Source organism: Electrophorus electricus, chromosome 23, assembly GCF_041902795.1.
Source record: "Electrophorus electricus isolate QZ-2024a chromosome 23, ASM4190279v1, whole genome shotgun sequence".
Lineage (NCBI taxonomy): Eukaryota > Metazoa > Chordata > Actinopteri > Gymnotiformes > Gymnotidae > Electrophorus > Electrophorus electricus.
The window spans coordinates 9,285,001-9,306,550 of NC_137519.1; the positions used below are offsets into that span (position 1 = coordinate 9,285,001).

General features: G+C 45.5%; 1 protein-coding gene across 6 annotated transcripts in view; it reads left to right on the top strand.

The window, feature by feature from the left end:
• Positions 1 to 21,550, top strand: part of brsk2b (BR serine/threonine kinase 2b) — a 95,763-nt gene that overhangs the window by 31,422 nt on the left and 42,791 nt on the right. For all 6 annotated transcript variants that reach the window (XM_027013802.3, XM_081705933.1, XM_027013800.3 and 3 more), the window contains exon 2: positions 18,327 to 18,421. In XM_027013802.3, coding sequence (XP_026869603.2) covers positions 18,327 to 18,421 — 95 coding nt within the window. The remainder of the gene's footprint in view (positions 1 to 18,326; positions 18,422 to 21,550) is intronic.

Sequence of the window (21,550 nt, forward strand, 5' to 3'; positions counted from 1 at the left end):
GCTGCTTTGAGTCATTGCTATGTTTTTTTGTTTTTTTTTCTCATTCTGGTACAATTACAACAAGACCAAAATGCTTCCGTTTGGGGTACAAGGGCTTTTTAAGGAAAGTGGAGTTGCATCAATGTGTGTGTGTGTGTGTGTGTGTGTGTGTGTGTGTGTGTGTGTGTGTATGTGCGTGCATGTGTGCACTCCTTCTCCCTGTGCTAGGGCATCTCTTCTCTGTCTCAGTGTGAAAGATGACTTTCTAGTAAAGCTCGTATTGCTTCAATGAGCACCTTTTTGTGTGTGTGCGAGTGTGTATGTGTGTGCGTGTGCGTGTGCATGTGTGTGTGCATGTGCGCGTATGTGTGTTATCCAGGTATGTTTTTGCTTCAGTATGTTTAAAGATTTTGGACAGTGAACGTCATATTCATGTATTAGTGTGTGGGTGAATGAGCGCCATTTCTGTGCAAGAGAATATTAGGTTGCAGTTGTTGCAGAAGAACACTGAGCGTTGCGAGGGTGAGGGGGTGGAGGTAGAGAGAGAAAGAGTGAGACAGACAGAGAGAGGGATAGAGAGAGGGAGAAATGCTCTGCTATAAATAGTTCTGGTTGCTTTGCAGCTTGCCAGGCTGGAGGAAACTCCGTTATATCACCAGCCCAAAGAAAGCGCATCAATCCACATACCTCCATGAAATTTCACTCACACATGTACATTTTGTACTTGCGTGTGTGTGTGTGTTTGTGTGTGTATGTGTTTTCTTTCTAGGGCTGCTTTGTTGCTTTATGTCTGTAAATATGTTAGATAAGTGGTTATGTACAGATGACTCAAACACATGTAGGAACATAGTGAGAAGATGTTGTAGCAGTGTTCAGCATAAACACCCTTCTCTTTCCTCCCACAACCCCTACCAGGCATTCCCCCCTCCCCCTTTATTGCCCTCTTATATAGAGTTGGGCTGGTGGACGTATCAGTAGATGTTGGATAGTGTGATTAAAAAAAATAAAATAAAAAAAAGTGGGTGCGGATGTGTGCCTGTCTGTGTATGTGCATGCACACATCTGACACAAGGCATTTAGGGGGATGCATTCATAAAACATTACACATAGCCCTAGGCAAGTCAAGCCACATACTGTGAGTGTATTTGGGAGTATATGTGTGAGTGTGTGTGAGTGCGTGTGTGATGGGGGTAGAAGTGGGACGGTGGGTATGTCTAGTACTTCAAAGCCTAGCCTTGTCTAGACATGTAATGAGGTTTTATCTCTGGTTTAATCTGTGGTTATAGGTGGGTAATGGAAGCATGACGCAACAGTGTAGTTATGGACAGTGTGAAATGATCGCCAGTGTCAGTAGCATGTTTAGAAGGAGCCGTGTGTGTGTGTGTGTGTGTGTGTGTGTGTGTAGTTGTTTGTGCGTGTGTGCGCATGCAGGGGTGCTGGAGTGAATGAGAGCTGTAACTGGATCGTCCTAATCAAAGCTCTTCTGCTTGTCTGTCTGTCATATTGATCTCTGAGCTCTTGTATGGGCTTTGTGCTTTGGATGCTTAGACTCATGATGCACGGTTCATTATAACACATGCACATGCACGCACACACACGCACACACACACACACACACACACACACAGACACACACACACATACACCAAAACATATCATTATCATCCATTGCTGTATGCTCCCTACTGCCACATTCTGAAACATTGTAAAAGCTGATGCTGTGACGCTTCCTTTCTCCTGTGCCGTACTGTTCCTCTCAACTTTCTCTTCCTGTCTCCATCACACCTTCATCTTTTACCATCCTCATCTTTTAACTTCCTATCGATTTATACAGCAGAGAGAATTACACACGCCCACCTCTTGGCACATGGACACGTAAAGCCCCATCCCATACACAATGTCTGCATTATGTATTGTTGATTGTTATTGCAATATTGAACCTTTTCAGTGCTGATATTGCAAAAGGCTGCTATATGAAACTGAGCCTGCTAACCAATCACTTTTTGTCTGCTGTGAGTGTCCCAGCTAGTCTGGTTTTTGTGTGCTGTGAGAATCCTGACGAGTCTGGTTGCTTTGTCATGTCATTCATATGGTTCAAAACATATAAACAGTTTTGGTCAGAATAATGCCAACCAATCATTTGTTGCAAGTCTTTACCAGTGTGTAAGGAGGAATATTGCAACTGCAGAAGGTAGCAATATAATTGCAGTATAATATTTTTGTCCATGTCAAACACCTTAGCACATGCATATACATGCACATGTACACACACAGAGATATACGTACATACACAGAGATATATGTACACACACACACACACACACAAATGCATATTTATCCTTCACCCTGGGGACTTGGAGTCGGTTTTGGAGTGCTCTGCTGGACTAGAGGTTCTTATACATGATAGCATCACTTTTGGCCTGTGGGAGAGCAGGCAGCTGTATAAAATACACACCACACACACACAGACATTCCCTCACTGAAGAGAGATGAAGGGAGCGATAGATGAGTGTGAGAGCAGTATTAGAGGTTGAGGTGACAGAGATCAGCACCTGAGGGACCCAGCTCTGCACTGTTTAGGACCTCCCTACACCTCCTCCAAAATATTTTTTTCTCTTTAATTTCAGCTGTTCTGGAGTGGAATTAGGTGGGCTGGATTCCACTCTAGACACGACCGTGCCCCCTACAACAGGAACTTGGTTTAGGGAAAACTGGAAATACAGGATCAGTGAGTTTGATCGGATTATATTCTTATGACATGGACATCTCATGTGCAAACTCTCTGCACTAGCTCAAATAATATATTTCTCTTGGCCTCCAGAGTTTTATACCTCACCCTCTGCAATTGAAATGTCAAAACAGGCAATTCAGGTGGTTGGGATCGCGTGCTTACGCTATAGTACATCAATAGGGATGCTATATGAGGCCCAATACAAGCACACGTTCAACTCGGAGAATCCAGAACCCATAGTGAACTGGCAGGCTGGCCGTGTGCCTCTCTGCTTCTGACAGAAGGGAGGCAGAGAGGACTGGGGATGGAGGGCGAGTGTGAGTGTGTAAATGAATGAATTATTAAGACGCTGATGTGAAGAAGCCTTTCTCTCCTCGCTGCTCCCCTGTGCACTCGCGGCCAATCAGAAAAGAGAACCACTAACTATTTGGGTCACACCAACGTGTTACCGGCTTGCAGAGACATTTTGCCATGCAGTTCGTGTGCGTGCGTGCCTGCGCGCGCGCGTGTGTGTGTGTGTGTGTGTGTGTGTGTGTGTGTGTGTGTGTGTGATGGAGCTGGGACATAAAAAGAGAAAGGGCAAATTTGTATCTTCAAGCTCATTTGTGGAGCTTCCCTCCCTTGTTGTGAGCATTTGCGCACTGAAAGATTCCAGCAGCACTGGGGTTACTGATAGAATGTTCCTAGCACCTTGATTTTTCAAGAGGCCACTCAGTGGGCTGTAATGGAGTGGAGATGGGTTCTACCATCAGTGAGGTTTGTCGAAGATGGCCATTAGATGTCAAACTGTGTCAGTTAAATTGTTCGTGTCTTTAGATTACTAAAAGTAGGCTAAATTCTTAACTCTTTCAGGTATTATTGTAGGCCTAGACTGGATTTCTTTGTATATCGGAGGGTTAGAGTTAGAATACATCCTGCAATTAAAGTCTTTTTCTACAAGCCTAATTTACCACCTCTCATTAATTCATGAGTACTATTGTTTTAGTCTGTGTCTGATGATGATGATGATGATGATGATGATGTTACATCCATTAGCATAATGAATGGAATTCTGCAGGATTAGCTTACCTCAAAGGCAGAGAAATAGAACCAAACAATCCCATATTTCCATACTTTATGCTAAGATAAGCATTACTGAGCCTGTTTTCATAGAGGATTATTCATCAGCCAGACTGATCAATTCAACAGACTCTGTTAAAAAAAAAAAAAGAGTTACTAAATGCCAGACTTTCCTTTCAGTGTTAAAAGAAATGGACAGATATTACTTCTGTGAACTGTGAGCTTCATTCTTCAGGCTATTATTGTTATTAAATGACTCAGCACTTGACCGGATCAGTGATTGTAACAGTGGACATTTTTGTTAAGAATGGCCTCTGTGGGGGAGTTTAGGCTGACGTCAGCTTTAGCGACTGCTAAACCAGTCCTCCATTGATCACAGAGAAAGCAGAACGTGCAGTGAATGACGAGAGGGATCTGTATGGAGAAAAGCGTTTCCTCATTGAGATCATAATCATCATCATGTAGCGAAGGAGATAGCTGAGAGCTGTTAACACCGTGCAGAACCACGCTGTGAGTGGTGGGGCAGTGGACCCAGGGAACATGGAAGAAGGGTCTCACATGTGTAAGTGTGTGTGTGTGTGTGTGTGTGTGTGTGTGTGTGTGTGTGTGTGACTGAGAGTCAAAGTCCCTGTCAATGGCTGAAGGCAGGAGTTGATGTGCTTGCCATGTTCAGCAGTAGTCAAGTAGTCGAGTAGTCCTGCCTGCATGTGAATGGAAAACTCCAAAAGCAGCTCAGTTTTCATGCTCTTGGTGGACGTGTGGATGGTTGGTATGTTGGGCTGCCCTTGTATGTTGGCCCGACACCCTGTTAAATTGGGCCGACAGTGATTTTGATTGGCTGCTGCGGGCGTGAGGCTGAGCGTGTAGCGTTGTGGTGTAAGCAGCGTGTGTAGCTCAGGGGCAGCGAAGTGGCATGCGCCAGTCACCGCCATCGCCAGCCTATTTCCCCAGCCACTTAGCCTCGCTGCTGCTTCTCTGACTTTACATGCCTTTGCTGCAGGGGAAGTAGAATTTGCAGTCAGTCCATGTGTCATTTTGAGAGAGAGAGAGGGAGAGAGTGAGAGAGAGAGATGGAAAGGTGGGAGAGGTAGAGTGGGAAGGAGAAAGAGGGAGGAAAGAAGCGTATACGGTCACGATCTTCTCACATGGGGCTGTGAATGTTTCTTTTTGCTGTCAGACTGGGGTGGTGAACAATTTAATGAAGCACTTTGTGATGCTAATGGAAGTAACTGTTTGCTTGTATCATAATGAACAAAACTGAAGTCAATTTACACTGTTTGGATTATTTAGTTGATTCTTCAGCCCGAATGTAATCAGGCTATGATGTCAAAAGACACACAAAGCACTTTGATCCACTCTTAAACATGCACCATTTACATAGCTCAAACATGAATGATAAGGAGGTGATACATAAAACATGAATGTTACCCTGCTATACATGGTACCATACGAACAGGTAGCTTCCCCCATCCTGGATACGAGCTTTCATGTGTCTTCCCTGGGGAATGAGGGTGGGTTCGGTGGCCCCGAGTCAGCTCGAGTCACCACTTCAGAACAGGGGCTCCATGATGGATGCATTGGCCCAGTTAAAGCATCCACACAGACGGGTCCTGGCACTGAGGAGAGGCAAATGAGGTGTACCCCGCTCCATCTGCCCTCGGAACAAACCTCCGTCAGCTCACAAGGGCTTCCACATGGCTGGCTAGGGTAGGAACATCTTACACCAAGCAGCGGAAATCCTTTCACACATTCACCACGCTGATGCTGGGATTTCCTTCACAATCAAGAGTGTGTCGCACATCAGGTAGTAAGTTGTTTGAACAACAGGAGTCAGCCCTTGCCCTGGTGTGTGGATGTGTGTAAGCGCGCAGGCATGTGGGCTCTCTCTGAATGAGCTGCCTGCGTGCGTGCGTGTAAAGGCCGCATGCCGGCCTGTCTGGCGTGTTCTCAGTAGGGGCGAGAGACAGCTCTAGCAGGGGCCGCTCGGGCCTCAGGAAGGGCTATTAGAGCTGATATCAGAGCTCAGCTGCAGGAAGGGAGAGAGGGATCCCCACAGTTCTGGCTCCAAAACCGAGGCCCGGGCAGCTTCCTGCACCTCCCTCTATTGCACTCAGTCTCCTCTCTGCTTCCTTGTTACATGGATAATCTTTAAGAAGGACAGAATTATTAGTGACCCTATTTAATTTAATAGTGACTGACTATTATTTGTGTCATTTAATGTGAAGGATAGTCACCTTATTAAGGATAGGGTGATTAAATTGGTCAATTGGTCAGTTTTTAAATGTCTGAGTTTATTTAATTGCCTGTTTTGTGTGTGTGAGCATTGTTCGAAGCAATTGCTCAAAGCAAAAAGGTAACAGGTAGCTTAGTTGGTATGGTTGGTGTTTTTTTGACTGTGTTTGTGGCGATGGGGGATTACAGTTCTCTCTGGCCATTTGCAACATTTTGGTTGGGTTCTCCATCCGAGGCAGGTGTGCAGAGAGTTAAATCAATCATGGAAAGGCTCTCACACCTTATCTAATGGATGCAATGGGCAGGAACTAAAAGTCTTCACCCGGATACTGTGCAATTTCTGAGTGGACTTGGATTTAATGGAGATTTTCTGGCTTGACAAAGCATGAAAATGATTGAACATTTGTGTTGGTGTGGGTATGGGGTTATGTTGGTACTTGTGGGACCGTGCACAAGGTCTGATTGCAGGTGCAATTGATGTTAATCCAAATTATTATCCAAGTAACATTCTATCTGTCCATCCATCCATCCATCCATCCATCCATCTATCTCTCTTTCAGATGTGATTTACAAAGTTAAAGCATGGTGTGGGTTTGCTCCCTGCAGTAAGATGTGCAGTGATTGGAATGCCTTCAATATATTATTGCAGTGAGATAGTCACTGAGGGGCCCGGTATCGAATCCCCAGCGAGACATGCACTGAGTGGCTCCCCTCAAAGCTGTAATCCAGTGATGTGTAGAGATCCTCTCCAGGCTTTACTGAAGGTGGGGTGTGTGGCGAGCGGCTCGCTGGTGAGACGGGCAGTGATTGGTGCACGTGCAGAGAGCAGATCCTGCTCCAGCTCCCCCGCAGCACCGCCAGTCAGATCCTCCTTTGTGCCGCTGCCGTACTGATAAGGTCTATGCTTCGGAATTCTCTCGGATGCTACCACAGACTGACAAAGGGTGAAAACTCTCACAGGCCATCCAGAGGCCAAATGAGCTGGAATAATGAATAATAATGGTGGAATGGTGAAAAAGAATGGCAGAAGCAGAATATTGTTTAGTGGGATCAACCGTCGGATCAACAGCGTTCTAAAGACCTATAGTGAAGGGTAATTGAAATATTACCCGTCACATTCTGAGATGAAATTGTGCAGGAAAAACTATGAATGTCATTTTAGAGATGTACTTTCTAAAGGTTCATTGTTAGGTTTTTTTATGCACCAGTAAATCTCTTTCATTATAAGCTTTGCCATGCACATTTTGCCTTTTGATGGGGAGAGAATATTAAATGGTAGGTGTCTGCACTTTCCCAAATCACGCCTCAGCTTACTATATGGATTTAGTATTGTTTTACTAAAATCAAGTCTTCACAGTAATTAACCACACATAGTCTTTACTAATATTGTTTCCAATATAACTTTGCTTTTCATGCAGATGTATTGATCCCAGCATACCAATTCTCTGTGCAAGTTCGTTTGTTAGCACCCAAGTGTTTACTGCATTCCGAAAGGCGTGAGGACAGCTGTTTGGAGTTAATTAGCAAGGTAAAACAGGGAGGGGGGGTGAGGGTCCTGTGCCTTTGCCTAACTAATTCAAGGCTCCATTCTGCTCACCAAGATCAAAGGGACCACAGGCAGGAGAGGATGTCTGGGGAGGATAAATGAACAGTTCCAGGCTGTCTTATACTAATGCTCCAGCTGCCAGTAGCCTACCTGGACCATGTCCCATCGCTGGGTGGCCCAGGGACCCTTCAAGACCAGATCCACAAACATAATTCCAAGAATTAAACTGCTAATAATGCTTGTGCTCCTGAGACTCAGATAGTGCACTGCTACAACAGGAGGTGGAGCATAGCGACCTTCAGCTGGTGTCAGTGTGGTGAAATATCCAACCTTATACACTTATGATAACAACATAAAGGCCACTCCAGCAGTCTGCGTTTCGGTTAAAGGCAGAGCTATGATTAATCTTGTGTTAGCTGAGGGGTGCATCCCAGCGTCCTTCTAGGGTACTGCGGCTAGTTGTGTGGCTAAAAGTGTGGCTTTGATAAAATGAATGGTGTGATAAGAATAGAGGGAGGTTAAAGGAAAAGGATACGGATAAATATGGAATTGTGGACTGAATGGGAATCCAGGACGCGTCCCACTTCCATACTGTACTTGCCCTGTACTCTTGCTCTAGTTGCGTGAGCGATCAGTGTGTAGTAGGGGTCTCGTTGTCATGGTGTGGGCCACCAAGCTGCACGGCCTCAGGAAGCCCCGGAAAGCACACCAGTGACGGAGCGGCACAGCCACGCCCCCTGGAAGAAGCAGTCAGCTGTGTCAGGAACTGTGGTCCTTGCCTCCTCCTCTTCCTCCTGCTCTTCATCTTCATTCGGATGCCATGACTCGCTCACTCGCTTTCTCGTTTTAAGCATGTGGTTGAGGAAGGGCTAGAGGAGTGGGGGATGGGGAGTGGAGCATACTCCCTCCTGTGGTTTAATTAGTTTTTAAGTCGGAGAAGCAGGCAGGCTGAGCCGTGTGTGTGTGTGTGTGCGCTAAAGGGGTGTGTGTGGGGGGATGTGTGTGTGATATAAAAGCATCGCGATTAAAGGGGATATCTGTAGCTCTGCCATACCTCTGGGGAAAAGCTGTAAGGTGGCAGTGTTGCGAACCCCCCTAACTTCTGTCTCATAATGCATCGCACAGTTTAACACTGCACCGAGCGACAGAAAACAGAAGCACCGCTGTGTAGTGAAGGCTTTGTTTTTCAGCTAAATCCATCTTCACCCCTAATGCTTGGTTTTCTATCCTATTCTTTCCTCTTCAATATGAGACCATAAAATAAGAAAGCAAGAGAGGAAAAACCCTTTAGCTGGTCAAGTCTACAGTGGACTGTTCTGGGTGCAGTAGTGCCCACTGCAAGGTTTATTTGGTGCAGTGATCCTTTTCATGTGCTGTCAGTGGAGTGTTTTATTGGCTGGCCTTTAGGGCAAAGGAAATCTAGCAGAAAAAAAGAGAAAAGAAATGTATCAGGCTCTGTATGGAGTTGTGGCTTGTAACCCCAGTGCATGCACACATGGGTACTGACATTTCTCTGTCATTCATGAAATAGATATTGAGATCTAATCAATATTTACAGGCAGGACTGATTGATTTTTGTGTGTGGAAAAGAATCGCGGGGTCTTTTAATCATTTGTCACTTTGTGACTGTGCTGACGGCACAGCTGTTCTGTTGCTGTGCAACTCATAAACTGGCATGAATATGCAAAATCTTGCCTGTTTGTTTGTTTATGCATCATCCCTTTTACATTTCATATTGTGCTGCCACTTTCTCCCAGAGGACTTGTCCTGCTTTTTGGCCCCCTCTTCCTCCAGTCATCATCTTTCCTCCAATAGGGGGAGTGCACCTCTTATAATTTGCCAATTAATAATAAATAAGGGGGTGGAGCATCCCATCAGGGTGCTCCTGCTCTGGGGAGGAGCTGGGAGCACACTGAGGGAGCGACTTGAATCAGAACTGCCTCTCTCACAGACGGCCTTTCTTGCACGCGCACCAGCACTCTGCTTTAAACTTTTATGAGGGAACGCGCATAAACTAATGCTAGCAAACAAAGCCAAGGCGCTGCGCCTCTCTGATGGATTAGAAAGCTTTTATTCTGATGACCTGTATAAAGTGAAGTATTGAAAGTAACAGCATAGAAGTAGAATCTGCTTGCTGGACGTTTTTTGTTCTTTGGTCAGTTAACCTTTAATTCCTGTTTTTTTAATATATATATATATATATATATATATATATATATATATATATTCTGATATACTCAAATTTATCAGAATGTACCCAGAATTCTTTTAATGCTTTAGCTTTTAGTTAAAGTGAGTTTGTTAATCAAAACATTTGCTTAATGAATGCAACAGGCTTTTTAATACTTGTGTATTGAGTGTTTAATGGCACTGATATTGCACTTATGTGTTAGTTATTATATTGTTTTTTGTCTTCTCTCTTTCCATGCTGCCATGCCCTGTCTTCCATGCCCGTGCTCAACTGCAGGTAAGCGTTTACCTTCACCCAGTGCCATTTGTGTTACTGCTGTCATAGAATCATAATCCTGTTTCTACGTATGAATGTCCTAACATCTTAAAGATTCACCGCATGACTGTTTTTTAATTGGCAATGCCAAATTCAGCTTTGAAGCTCTGATTTCACGTCTACAGTGTTCTGGTGAAAGGACTTTGTGGAGGGTTAGAGTAAGATAGGTGCTAGTGCTGTGCTTAAAACTCTCTTTGGGCCCTTGAACCACTGGAGTAATTTCCACCAGCTTACATGGGACAACGATCGCACCGATGACCACACACAAGCAGCTGCTGCCAGCATCAACCTGGGCCCACAGCCAGGGGGAGGATCTATAATAGAGACCAGCAGGGCCCCTTTCCCTCTTTGCTCTGAGCAGTGCAGCTCAGATTATGTACACTGCTGTGTGCAGCGTCCTCTCTCTTGCTCGCTCTCTCTTGCCCTCTCACTTTCTCACTCACTTAGTCCATGTCCTCTGTTTTAAGCGACTGTTTTGCTCTCCTGGGGGGAGGACAATGTTAGACAGACACCCCAGCACACAGAGGTATTAACTTCCTAACCTCCTACCCCTGTACCATAGTGGAAGTAATCTGTGGTGTTCACACATGCTCACGCGTGAATGCATGCACACACACATACACACTCACACAGATGCTCACGCACGAATGTGCACACACACACACACACACACACACACACACACACACACACACACACACACACACACACAACAGTTTGAGAAAAGGTTAGACATGAACGAAGACCCTAGAGAATAGGCAGGGAGTATATGTGTATGACTATTTAAGAGAGAGAGAAAGACAGAGAGAGATATGGTGCTTGAAGATGCCTGCGTGTTCTTGGCGTCTCTGAGGAATAAGAAGAGAGCTGAAGTGTGATGTAGCCAGCGATTCTGTACTATTCCTAATCACAGGACGTGGGGTGTGAGTTGCTGCATGAATACTTACAGCTGAAGAAGAGGTAGCCCCTCTCTCTCTTTCTCTTTTTCTTTCATGATCTCTTTCTCTCCCTCTTTCCTTATTGCTTCCTCTTTCCCTCTTATCTCATCTCTCCCTCGCTCCCCTTTTCTCTCTCTACCTCTCTGTTTATCTCTTTCTGCCTCTTTCTCTCTATCCCCCTCTCTCTATCTCTCATACCCCCGAGTGAACCCCCCCCCCCCCCAACATAATAAGTGTGGACAACCCGGAAAGGTGAGCGAGTGGCACTGGCCTGACACATCCAGTCCTGCAGGCTAGGCCACTCTAGAGAGCCCCCCTGTGATACATCACACAGGCACTGCAGGATCACTGTGGGAATCGCTGCTGGACCAGCCTCCTAAAGCAGTGTTGGCACCAGCAGCAAGGGCAGCGCTTATACAGCTGTCTCTGCGGTCCTGGCTGGACTGTCCACTGTGACCATGTAGACAACAGGGGTCTTTGTCTTCTGAGCTGACTTGGACACATGCAATGTGGCTTCCACTGTGGTTTCAGTATGCTCATTTATTCTTCAGAGAACATGAAAGACCAAATTTTTATTTATCGAATCAAGATTATGAAAATATATGGATAACTGTGCATATACTCATTCTGTGGGTTCCCGAGAACAGGGCTGAAGTTTAAATCTATTTGTGAGATGCATGCAATGGCTGAATTATATGTGAAATGATAAATCAGGTTTATTTATGTGTGGTGTAGTCTCTAGAGTGATTCTGATCCCCACATCCTAAATCTCATTTGAGAAGTAACAAAGGCAGTTAATCAATAGCTCATTGGCTAGAGGCGCAGTGGCAGCATAACTTGATTGGTCGAGGTTGGGGGCGGGGGGAATGACAGTGAGGTGTCACAACGGTAAATCTGGGGACGGTAACAAGGACTAGGTCGATAGCTCTTCAGCTGTTATAAGTGACCATCTCTAAGGTAATTCTGCAAGTCCTCAATCACATTAACTTGCTACATGACATAAATGCGAGGCACTGGCCTTCACTGGTGATCAGTACAAGTAATGTGCATGTTGTTATGGAAGGCATTAGTAGTTATGAAGATCCTTGAAGGTGGAGATCACAAGGGAGTTTAATGGTTGTGTGTATGCGTGCGTGTGTGTGCGCGTATGTATGTGTGTGTGTATGTGTATGTGTATATATATATATATATATATATATATATATATATACACTGTAAATATGAATGTAAACTATCATGCACAATAAATAACTTTAAATACATTTATTATTTTTTGCAGGGTGTTATCTAGGACATTTATATATGTCCTACAAATTCTATGATGAAGAGAGAAATGCCAAATCTGTTTTGTATGTGAGCACCATGGTCAGCGACCAAATCAGGAGACTGTAGCTGTATTAACTTATACTCTAATCAGCAAACCCTTACTTCTGTCCTGGCAGAGTCTGCCTCTTACTAGCCAGCTATAGAGGAGCCATTATTGAGATCTCTTTGTTTCTAGTGAATGGAGAAAGGAGAAGAGATGGAGAGAGAGAGAGAGATAGTAAAAAAGGCCATATGTGAGAGGCTGTGCAGATGATGTGTTGAGAGGCAGCGCCGGCTAATAGAAATCAGCGCGGCGAGCCGTTAATATACAGTGGGCATCAGGATAATGAGCTCACTGCCGTTGACACATTGATTTAGCCCGAGTGGCAATGGAATTAGCCACTGCTTGAGAGAGATGTCAACAGGCCAAACAATGGTGGCCAGCATAATGAATCTCACCTTCTCATGCTGCAAGCCCCTCCCTCACCTCCGCATTTCATAGGCTCACAAGACTTGGAGCACGCTCAGTTCCTACTCGCAGCTGTCTCACTGGCTGCTGCCCTAGTCTGTGAAGGAGTGTTAGTTTGGTGCTCTGAGACTACTTGATTAATATTGCAGATGAGTCAAGGAAATAGGCTCTGACCACTACACATTTCCATGCTAAATTAGTGCTAATTTCCCATTATCTGAAAATCACAAACATTTTTCTTTTAAAATGGGAAAATCTCATTATCTGTATATGTCTATTTATGTTCTGTGTTCAAATTGCTTTGGTCTTTTTTTCATGCCTCACCAGGCTCCAGCCAGGCTGCAGAACCTGGTTCTAACATCATGATCCCTTTAGCAGCCTTCTTTGTGGTGCAGATAACATTTTGGCCCTTGAGGATATATTTGGCTCTCCTTGGCTTTCATTATGGGCAATAAACACATATTTAATATTGCTGGCTCAACGCCCCTTTTATTTGAATGGGGCCCAAGATGGTGGCGGGGCGCGAGCAGCGGTTGGGAGCAGCTGGGAAGCTGCCTGGCACCCGATGCCTCTGCAGCTTGGAGGCACAGCCTGGAGGCAACGGCGTTGGCTACACCACCGCTTTTGAAAACGCAGGCCTTAGCAATCCGAAATAGGCCCGCCACGGGTTTGGGAGCGGCCTTTGATTAGTGCGGCGGGGATCTGCAGGTTCATTGATTCTCCAGGCCTCTGGGGATGGAGGTGTAAGCCTGGCTGAGTATTAAGTGACTGCTGCCGGAGACGAGCTTTTTGCTCAAACGAATTTGCCCCCAGAGACGTCGTTAGAGTTAGACTTTGGGATGCACTTCGTTTAAATATACTCTTTGTAGCAGAACCATTCTGATGATGGTGATGAAATGCTCACCCTCTGCAGTACTGCCCTTGGTGCGATTTTATCACCTGCAGAGCTGGATATGCATCGCCCTCGCATCCCCTCCTCTCCCAGATCACCATGGCAGTCTTGGTGGGGGGGCGGGGTTGAGGGTGGGTGCCACTCTCTCTCCCCTTAGGCAAGCCCCATTATGTCTCACGGTCTGCACTAAGCAGATGGCGCTTCAGACTGTATCACCAACAGGCTGCTGCATTAGCACAGCGGTTCAGGTGAGGAGCCAAGGAAAGGCGTCCTGAGCTGAGCAGGAGCCATGTTTGTGTGCACATGGAGCAGTACGTTGGGCTCTTCCTGCTGTCTTCTCAGCTTCTCTGCTACCGCTTTTTTTTTTTTTTTTTTTTTTTTTAAATAAGGTGTTGCCAGCATTACGGTGAGAGTGTTGCAGCCTCTGAAGCCAGGCCTGGTTTCATTGATTTTGCCTGCGTCTGATTCGTTTTCATATTAGGCGATCATCAATCATAGCTGTGACAGCCCCAGATGCCTCATTGTTGGGATCCAAATATCTTCCCTCATAAAGCCAGTCACCTGCAGAATGCACCCGTGCACTGAGGGACTGTCGCCAACATCATCATTATTGAGCCTCTCTTCACGAGACTCTGCAGGCGTAGCATTCTAACAGTCATTTAATATTAATCTAATATTACATAATATTATTATTAATATCTAATATTAAAATGTTATTTATTTTTTCAGTTCACATTTTTTATAGCTTTATATGTAGTTGTTAATTCTTTTCCTCTGTCTGTCTTACTTTGCTTGATAGTATAAAATTTAAGCATCCATATGTTCCGACCATGCAACACTGTGCTGAACGAGTTGCCTTGTGGAATGGAAATGTCTTTTTTTGACCATCGTTAATGTTAATAACTCTTTAGACACCATTTGACCATTCCACATTCTACCATTGTTTGACACGACCAAGTTCCCGGAGGAGCCGACCTCCCCAAAGTCTGAAAGTCAAACTCCAACTAGGCCAGAGAGATGGTAGTGATAAACATTTGCACAGCACAATGAAGGACCAGGCCAAGTGGAGAGTCCTCAGATGAGATTTGAAATGCAAAGTGAAAACACAGAGATGTTCGTCTGCACAGCTGCTTGGGGTCTTATGGTGGCAGCCGATAAAAATAGCCGCTTGTGGTGCTGTAGTAGCTGGTTACTTGATAGCTGTGCATTTTTGTGTGTTCGCATGTGTGTGTGTGTGTGTGTGTGTGTGTGTGTGTGTGTGTTTGCTCGGGCATGCACGGATGTGTGCAGTGATCTCTAGACACCCGTCCCCCAGGAGCTCTACAAAGGCCTAATTGAAAGATTTTCACTGCCAAAACACAGACAGACAAAAAAGCACAAAGGATGATGCTTGACATGTTGGGTTTGGCTTCATCAGGGCTTTGTGCTCCTGTTGTGGACGACGGGCTCTTGTCACTGGAGCATCCACCGCCTGCCTCTGTACCGCCAGGCCCAGAACACACACCCATCACATCCATTCAGAGGATGCAGCCTCAGGCCCACAGCAAGAGCTTCACAACTGGATGACAGCCCTTCTGATGGATGGATGGGTGAAAGGATAGATGAATGGACTGATTGATGAGTGGATGTTGACTTTGGAATTTAATTGTGATGGAATTTATATACCTGCCCTTACCTGTCAATTATGTTTCACAAAAGGGTTTATAAACAATCAGAGTATCTATGGACCCCGTACACACAGTACATCCACAACAGCACCTAAGCGCTGATCCACACCGATAGAAATCAGAATTCTTTCAACATCGGGATATACTTAATGTATTTACATATGCTAACAGAAAAGAGTGAACCTCAGCTTTCAGATAAAAAGTGGAGAGAAATCTATTAGCAAACAGTGACAAAGAGAAAACACTTCACGACTTCATCATCTGCCAATGATATGAATCACACATGCATCACAATGCATTATATATGTGGGCTGTAAGTAAAGTGTTTTCACACATTCCATTTGGAGTCAACCCAGCTGCGATTTCTTCAGTGACGGCATAATTATGGACTCTTTATGCTGACATTGAGTGCATTAATCAAAAATAGATCAGCGTGGGACAGCAGCTCCTTGCCACTGCCACAGTATAGCCACTTATTGTCCTTTCTGCAGAGGCTGGCAGATTCTGTGTGTTAGGACGTCAGCTGCAGGAGACAGGAAACAGTCAAGCAAGAGTGTCAATACAGATGCTACACTAACAACCATATACACTTATGGGTTCATGGTGAATTTCTGTGTGACTTGTGAAGGCAATATCGAGAGAGAGAAAGTGCGTGCGCGTGTGTGTGCGTGTGTGTGTGTGTGTGTGTGTGTGTGTGTGTCTGCTAGGAGGGTGGGTTGGTGGGGATTAGTACAGTGTAAGTAAAAATGGCTTTGACACATGCAGGTGGGGAATCCCTCGTCATTACTGGTGCCTGTTTTCTCTGAAGGTCACAGGCATGCTTTTTGCTATAACAGACAAGCTTTCATGCATCGATCTGTTAGTTGCTTGTGTTGGTTAGATGTGAGGAGTGGTAGTAAAGACCTGTGTTAACACAGCCCTCACGTGGATGTGTTTGGAGTCCCATGTCACCAGAGAACGCGTGAGGCTGTTACAGTACCACACATTACGGATTGCTGCTTATTTCCTCCATTTTTCCTTTTTTTTTTGTGGAGAAGTGACATTTTCTGGAAAGGAATGAGGTCTTATGGGTGGCTGCATTTTCTCTTTTCTTGTGCAGTGCTTTATTTTGCATTGTATTGTTTTATTTCCTGGTTCAACCCAAGCTGTAGTTGTTGTATTTGGTCATTTTTAAAATAAATTTTTTGCCACATTTCTTTGACAGATCCGTGTGCCTCTTCCGAGATTTCAGCTACAATGGCTTTTGGAGTTCCCTCATAAGTGTTTGTGGACGAACCTCTCATGGAAGAGTGTTGTTTTGCTCTGTAAAAAATAACAAGCACACGACTCGTTGACTTGCCCGAAGAGCGCCGCCCTGGCCGATGCGTCCGTTTTTCCTGCCCAGCGCGCTGACTGAAGAGGGTCAGGGTAACGACGGCTTGTGTGATTGTGTGATGTAGAAGCTCCGACAGGAGTAGTTCTGGCATTACCTATTTCCAACCACTGGAGACACATGGCCATTGAATTTGAGTTGTTTACCTAGTAGTGGGTTTTAAATGGAAAAGTGGACAGGTGCAGATGTCTATACCTGGAAGCCTGCACTTTTGCAGAGCATAGTTCAACAGCTGGATGAGATGGTCATGATTAACCAAATGAAATCATAGATGGAGCCAGGAACAGAGACTGATGACACATCAGCAGAGAAAGGGTTGCGGATATTTGAGGATAAGATTACCCATCCCTGATAGAATAACTATATCTCCTTGCTTGCAGTGAAAGCTATGTGAATGAGCATGAGATGATGCATGTTGGCACACATGGTGCACATGATTAAGGCAGCTTGTATGTAGATGTGTTTTTAAAGCTATGTGGAAGCTTTTCTCCGGGTGGTTTTTTTTTTTGGCAGAAGTCTATACATGCCCACTCTTTCTGACTAACATGTGTTTAACAATAATTTGCCTGATTTGTATGCATTTATTCATATATTCAAACATTTGACAGAAAACCAAATTAGTATGGCCTCGCAAATGTTGTGTTGTGTTTTTGTTTTTGTTTGTTTGTTTGTTTTTTTCCCCCCAGTAGCCCTCAGTGTGCTTCCATATTGTGCTGGAAGCTTCACTGCCTGCTTCAGGTTGTTGTGTAATGTTGTAGGTGCTGCACTGTTTGAATGATGTATTCTCCGATGTATGCTTCCCTCCATACTGAGAAGCCCATGTCTTTCCAGCGTCTGTTCTTGTCTGGCTCCTCCTTTTCTGTCCCGTGCACAGCTGCATGCTCTGGTGGCTCAGAAACTTTCACCGGCGACAAGCGTCTGCAAACGGGTTACTGTGCACCTTTTTTCGCTCCAGTGCACGTCCATCCAAGGCAGTTACGCGCTGATGCAATATTCATATGGTCCCAGAACATTGCCGTCCCTTACGAGGGACCGCATGTCCAAACCCTGCCGCCCACACCCCCCATAGGGCACCACAGTGATACGGCGACACTGACATGTCGTTAAAGCCCTCCAGGATCTAACGACCCACGGGCGTAAACGAGACGCGGGGACCTGTCGAAGGTTTACAGCCGCTCAGCCCCTAGGGTAACCCCGTCGGGAAATCAACAGTTTGATATGCAGAGGCATGCTCAAAAATGCATGGAGGTAATAAAAGAATGCAAAGGCGTGGCATTTAGAGCGGACCCGTGATGTATGCACACTCCCCTGTCAGCCTTTGAGTGTGTGGAGAGGGAGGGAGGCTACCTTTTTATTGTTATGACAGAAAGCCGTTGAGGGATCTCCCACGTTGATGTGCCCTTGTTTGTGTTTATGTATGTTACCTGACATTTACTTGGCTGCATGAAAAGCGCGCCTGAGTTTTCATTTTACGCATGACGGCGGCTATGGAGAGACAATTTTTTTTATTTGTGAGTAGTGTCTTGCTGAGGCCAGCACTTTGTTGCCACAGAATGCTCTTTGGCTGATGTAACTTTTTTTGACATTTTATTTTTCATCTTTTTTTTTTTTTTTTTGCCTTTCATCTTAGGTCTGGTGAAGTTGGGGGTCCACTGCGTCACGTGTCAGAAAGTTGCCATAAAGATCGTGAACCGGGAGAAGCTCAGTGAATCAGTGTTGATGAAGGTAAGACCATAGCCTTCCTATGCCTTCCCTTTGTCCCAGAAAGCAGCCCAAATTCCTATACCCACTCAAGCAAAGTTGTGCTTGGATTTAATGGTAATGGTTTGTATTACACCCGCAATTTATAGTCCCTCCTTAGCACACAAGAGCATATTTATTGGCTGTCAGTCCTTCTGTGTTATATTTAACTTGTACACAATAAATTGCTTTGCTGGGCCACATGTCCATTTAACTCTGTTACAAATGCATTTACAGCACATTTACGTAATTTGGTAGATGCTTTTATTTGGGGAGACATGTTTATCAGGATGACAGTACATGCCCTCTCTGGTATCAAACCGATGAACTTGGTGTTACTAGCAACAATGCTCTACCAGGTGAGCTACAGACAAACACCCCTTGTTGATTCTGGCATGAGGTGGCCTCCTTTGTGCCTCGGTGCAGCTGCGCTGTGCTCTGCAGCAGCTGGGGGACACCGCCTGCATCAAACCCAGCTTGGTCTATGGCGGCTCGTCGCTCAGCTAACCGAGGGGAGCCACCAGCACTCGTCATCAGCCTCGGGTGACAGAAGGCTATTAGTCCTTTTGATGAAAGTCAGTGGCTTTAAGAAGATAATTTCCTGGGAATTGTTTACATACACATACGCTGCTGTGTAAACAAATGCTACGCATACAATACATACACACACACTGGGTTTGCACTACACGCACACATCCACACGTGCGCCTGTTCATACACACCTCCATGTGTTTTGACTAATTGATCTCTTTTAGAAACCCATGCCTGGGGCCTGATGGGAAATGAACGGATGGTAATCTGATTAAGGGTAATTTCTTTTCATAGGGTGCAGTTGCCATATCTAGGAACAACCAGATGCACCTGATTTGAATTTAATTGATGTAAAAGTGGGTGCAATTTCATGCAGTCCCCCAAGCACTGCTCTCTGATGCACATTGTTCCAAACATGCATGCATGCACGCACACACACACAAACATACAAGAGAATTTTTTTTTCTCCTTATCACATATCTTTGATGTGAATATCTATTACCCAGTTAACCTTGAAAGGCTCTGTTTTTTGCTGTTTTTGCTATGTTCTGTTAGAAGACAGTCATGTGCTTTATTTTAAAGAACATGCAGAGCATCAAGAGAAATCTGATTTCATTTTGGAGCAGTTGCTTTGTGTGGGGATTTCTGTTGCTAAGGCACTCAACCCCCTCTAAGTCCACCCCCCTCCCCAACACAGTCTCCTAACTTCTTGCTCTCATGCATGCTCTTCCCAGGCCCTGGTGCACATGGTAACCATGGGGTGGGCTTTCTCTCTTCTCGCTGTCTCTCTGATGTTCGCAACTTGTCCTCCTCTCGTATTGCCAAATAAGCGAAACAATCTGTTTGCTCCCAATTACCCGCCTTGCCCATTTATCCACTGATGTCCGTCCTTTGACAGTAATGATGGGTGAGGTTTGAAACGGAGGGGGGAAAACTCCAACTTTTGACCCGCTCGTGCCTCTTTGTGTCCTCTCTCTGACCGTGATCATATTGCCTTCATTAAATGGTTAATGGTTCATTAACTCCTGACGGTCTGCGGGCCAATTGTGATGCAAGTTGAGTTGATTGGCTGCTCACTGTAATTGGATGCGAGAGCTGATGAGGTCGTCCAATCTAAATAGAGTCCCCTGACTGCCCTCTTCCAGCTGCTGTAGATTTGTGTTTTGCTGAAGGACCTCAGGAGCAGGTAGAGCTAAACACTGAAGCTGGAGCCTGATAATTTCATCTACTACTTTGTGCGATATGATCACATGGGGCAGATCTCTAACCCCTGAGTGCTGCTTGGCTATAGCCCACAGGTTCTTGATGGAGAGCATGCACTCACACGTGCAGGTTTATTCTGTGATTCCATAGCTCTTCATGCTCTTCTGAAGGTCACCCTAGAAGCCCAATGCTTATTTTTTTCCCCCTTGTATCAGGGGTTGTTGTCATGGGAACGTGAAATGACGGGCTTTTATGGAGGGGGTCGAAAATTACAGGCCTCTGGGAAGAGTGATCTCAGACTTTTTACCGCTTGCCTCAAAAGGCAAACGTAAGAAAGGTTCCTTCCAGCCATAGAAATGAACCGCCGGGACGATCACCAAACGTTCTTATCAAGCACCAAACAGCTTTGGATCCGACTTCTATTGATTTCTGCAAATTCGCGACATTTCTCCAAAGCGAGGCGGTTAACGCATGGAAGCAAGTGTCCCCCTTTTTCTTCTAGGCTTCGCCCGCTATAGTGACCCTTTGTTCAACCTCTTGTTGCAGCTTTTGTATTAGATCTTCATTCTGTGTTGCCTTTTGCATTGGTGTCTATTGTCTGTAGATGGGAGGCAGGTGCTGCTACTGGCCTACTGGAACACTGCCCCTCCCCCCCATGTAAGAGTAAATGAATAAGCAAACAATGACTGTATTAGCATACAGTGGGAGGTCACCTGTCTTTGCTTTGTGGGGTTTCTTTGTGTTGTTGCTGCTGCTTATTCTATTGTTTCGCTCTGCCTCAAGCAGAACCCCCCCCCCCCACTGTTAGGTATTTGCATAGCTTGTGTGAACTTGTGCACAGCTCTGAATGTTAGTGTGTGTGTGTGTGTGTGAGAGAGAGAGAGAGAGAGAGAGAGAGAGAGAGAGAGAGAGAGAGAGAGAGAGAGAGATTGTGTAGGGGTTGTAAATTCTGAATGTAATTGCCCATATGCATCAATGTATTTTTCTCTCCTTCCCCCCCCCCCCCATGTCCTGTTCATTGTCTCTCTCTCATCATCTCGAGACAGCATTTACGCCCGCGTGTGTTTTGTGCACGTGTGTACGTGCAGGCGTCTGTCTGTGCGAACCCGGGCGGGGGTGATGGGGCGTGCGGGGCCGTGGCATACGCACATCACAGGCCTGACATTTGGGAACGTGGTTTTCCCAGCGAGCAGCACGGCCGGCTAATGAAGTCCTCACTGGCCTTTCCACACACACCGAAGAAGTGAGCTTCTCGGCCCTTGCCGACGGCACACTAACGAGGGTCGTGTCAGAGTTCGACCTCGGTGCTTTTCGCCTGGGAGGAGGCTGCAGGTGATTCCAGCGCAGGGTCTGCAGAAGCTTTTGAGGGGGGAGGAAGTT